The 3,239-nt window shown below is 35.7% G+C and overlaps 1 protein-coding gene across 1 annotated transcript in view; it reads left to right on the forward strand.

The window, feature by feature from the left end:
* Positions 1 to 2,706, forward strand: part of LOC107083471 (somatolactin-like) — a 7,141-nt gene extending 4,435 nt beyond the window's left edge. Inside the window, exons 4-5 of the mRNA XM_015372718.1 lie at positions 1,040 to 1,219; positions 1,673 to 2,706. Of these exons, the coding sequence (XP_015228204.1) occupies positions 1,040 to 1,219; positions 1,673 to 1,867 (375 nt within the window). The 3' untranslated portion in view covers positions 1,868 to 2,706. The remainder of the gene's footprint in view (positions 1 to 1,039; positions 1,220 to 1,672) is intronic.
* Positions 2,707 to 3,239: the final 533 nt, after the last annotated feature.

Consider the following 3,239-nt stretch of genomic DNA (forward strand, 5'->3'; position numbering starts at 1 on the left):
AAATTATTTCAGCATATCGATCGATCGATCGATATGCTGAAATAATTTCTTTTAAAAGATTGTGACCTCATAGAAAAAAGGAAGGAGTGTGAATATCTATAAAAGGAAAGTTGCCTGAAATATCCGTTTTATGGGCACACACTACCTGTTTTCTGCTGTACGTATTTTTTGGTATGCAGTCATTGCCTATTTTAACACTTAGGTCTTCATATAATAGTTAACATTTTCTTTAAATATACATCTACTACAAGGTCCCTGCCAGCTAAAATAACCTCTTTTCTGTTGGAATATTGGCCGCTTTCCAGTATAATTGCTGTTTGCACAATGACTTATTTTACTTACAGTAGATCTGCTCTCCTCTGCAGCCTTTTTCCATAAAATTAATATAAATATTTTTCAATTAATTATTGGAAAAAATAATGTTCTGGAACAGTGTGCCCTCTTACTTATTCATACTGTCATTTTGAACCCATGCGTGGCCATTTTGTATCTTGCCATTTCTATTTCATATTAACCAACTAATTTCTACCCATATATTTAACCATAGTTTATCAGTTTGTCTTTTAATATATATTTATATTTTATGGACACAAATAACTAGAAAGATTTTAAAGTGTACATTTAATGGTAATTGAAATTATCTTCTGAAAGTTCTTCTAACAAACTTTTTACATTGACTATGGTTTTATTTGTCTCAATCTTTAATGAATGTGTAGGACCACTGCCTCTTATCAAACCAGAATAGTTCTAAATAACCACCCACTTGCAACACTTATAGCTCTTATAGTTTGTGACAAGTCGGTTAAATCCAAAGTAGAAAACAAAATGCTTGGTCAGTGAGAAAAGGCACATTTCATATCTTAAAAAAAGCAGGCATGCTATTTCCAAAACTACAAGGGCAATTAACAGAGAGGAGAGAAATGATAAGCAGTTAGCAATATCACTTTTGTTACAACATTCGTGTTCTTAATATTCACTAAGGGGTGTGGACAAAGTTATGGTCATTACATTGGTTTTAACTCAGTTCTTTGCTTTTCAGGACAAATGGTTGCTTCATTCTGTGCTGATGCTGGTCCAGTCTTGGATCGAGCCTTTAACCTATATGCAGAATTCAATGGAACGGTACGATCATGCCCCCGATATGGTGCTCAACAAGACTAAGTGGGTGTCTGAAAAACTTTTCAGTCTGGAGCAAGGGGTGGTGGTTCTCATCAAAAAGGTAGGTTGTATATTTTTTGATTGCATTATTGTATGCAAACAATCACACACTGTGACGTAGGTGTGTATGGTCTCAGGATTTTCAATCCCTTGAATTTTTTAATTTGTTACATTACAACTTCCTTGCTACTGTATTTCATAATGATTTTGAATGAATAGACTAACATAGTTACAAAATCAAAATTAAACAGATTTTCCCCAAGTAGGAAAGATTTGGGTACCTGTTAGAGACATCCAGGCTCCAAACCTGCAGCTGTTACTGCAATGTAAGATGTTTTAATAAATTAACAACACAGGGAGGGGCTGAATACAATTTTTAAAACTATATGGAATTTTACTTTCATTTTGAAATTACCCAAAACCTTATGTAGGTCTGTAACTAAAATTTAGATGACATAGACTCATGGTTCTACCTGTTTTTGACATGTTTTTTTTTTACATGATTTAATTATAGATGCTGGATGAGACAACGCTGGTCACAGTTTACAGTGATCAAAATACAGTCCAGAATGATGTGCAGCCTGACGTGCTGGAATCTGTTATGCGGGACTACACCTTACTCGGTTGCTTCAAGAAAGATGCACATAAGATGGAGACTTTTCTCAAGCTTCTGAAGTGTCGTCAAACTGACAAATACAACTGTGCATAAAACATGAAGTGCCGCTTAAATAATGCAGTATTTAGCTTTAAATGAATTTCTGAGGTTAGGTTGTGCACTTAAAGATATGACCATGCCTGGGGCGCTTAAGCTGTGCTTGTAATGCAGCACATTTCATATTGATTGTTTTGGAACACCTTCACACAAAAATAAGTAGGTGTAATGCTGTGCCCTTTCTTTAACCATGTATTGCATTTTTAGATTTTTTTCCCTCCAACTCAGTTGGTATTTTAACCTGGCAAAGGGAAAAGGAGGCAAACTCCCAAAAGATCATTTGAGAGTCGAGCTGTCAAAAAAATCTGCATATCCTGCTATTGATTTCCATTTTCTTTGTTCTTAACCGGCGTTGGTATTCTACACTGGCTCTTGCAGTGTTTTGATTATACTGCTGGCCCCTGGAGTATTCAACCAGCCTCCCTTGTTGAATGGAGTGGGTTTCACTCCTGCACAAGAAAATGTACTGATTTTGCTTAAGAAGAGAGTCTCAGACAGCATGCTGTTTCTCTCTCCAACACTGTTTCATAAGATGATATATAAATATGAAAGATAGTTGCTATAAATTAACTAGCTGGTACAGCCAAAGACAGCTCCAATAGTCTTCTAAATGTTAGTCATTAAATGTTCCTGATACAATCAAATATACAATAGAAACATTTTGAGACATCCCAATATCTTTGAATTTCCATGTAATGAACAATTTGAGTTTCTGCTGTTTTGTGCTGAGCAAATAAATAGAAACTGAGAATAATTCTGATGTATAGATTAATGAAGTACTGTGAGCACCTCAGACATGAATTGATGTTGGTTTTAGAAGCAAATAAAGCAAGAAATAAAAGCATAATATATTGTTTCCTTTCATTTCAATGTGAATGAGTGAGTAATGGCAAATTTGAGTGCACTCTGTTTTAGACCCATACACAAGAAAATGAATGCAATGGTGGTGCCTGTGGTTTGGAGCACATGGAGTACTGACCCCTCAACAACCAATGCCTTGACAAACATTTGATATCTTAGCCTAGGTGAACTCATTCCCAGTAACACTAAGATAATGCAAATGTCTCATGGTAAAGGACTTTGAGATGAACATTAACCCACCCTACCTAGGGGAACGGATAATGATTTTTAAGCACTGCTACCATCATGGGGTAAAATGTAGAGGTTATAGACGAATGTAAATACCCTGGGGTTTAATTAGACAAAGACTCGACTGAAGGCTTTCTGCAAGAAATGATAGAGAACAAAGTTCTTGATGAAGCTTAGGGCCTTCCATTTGCAACAAGATGCTGCACGTCTTCTATGAGTTTTTAGTGGAGAATGTAATTTCTTCTGTTATCACCTGATGAGGTAGCAACATCAGAGCAAA

The sequence above is a fragment of the Cyprinodon variegatus genome, unplaced genomic scaffold, assembly GCF_000732505.1.
Source record: "Cyprinodon variegatus isolate N-32 unplaced genomic scaffold, C_variegatus-1.0 Scaffold75, whole genome shotgun sequence".
In the NCBI taxonomy this organism is placed as follows: domain Eukaryota; kingdom Metazoa; phylum Chordata; class Actinopteri; order Cyprinodontiformes; family Cyprinodontidae; genus Cyprinodon; species Cyprinodon variegatus.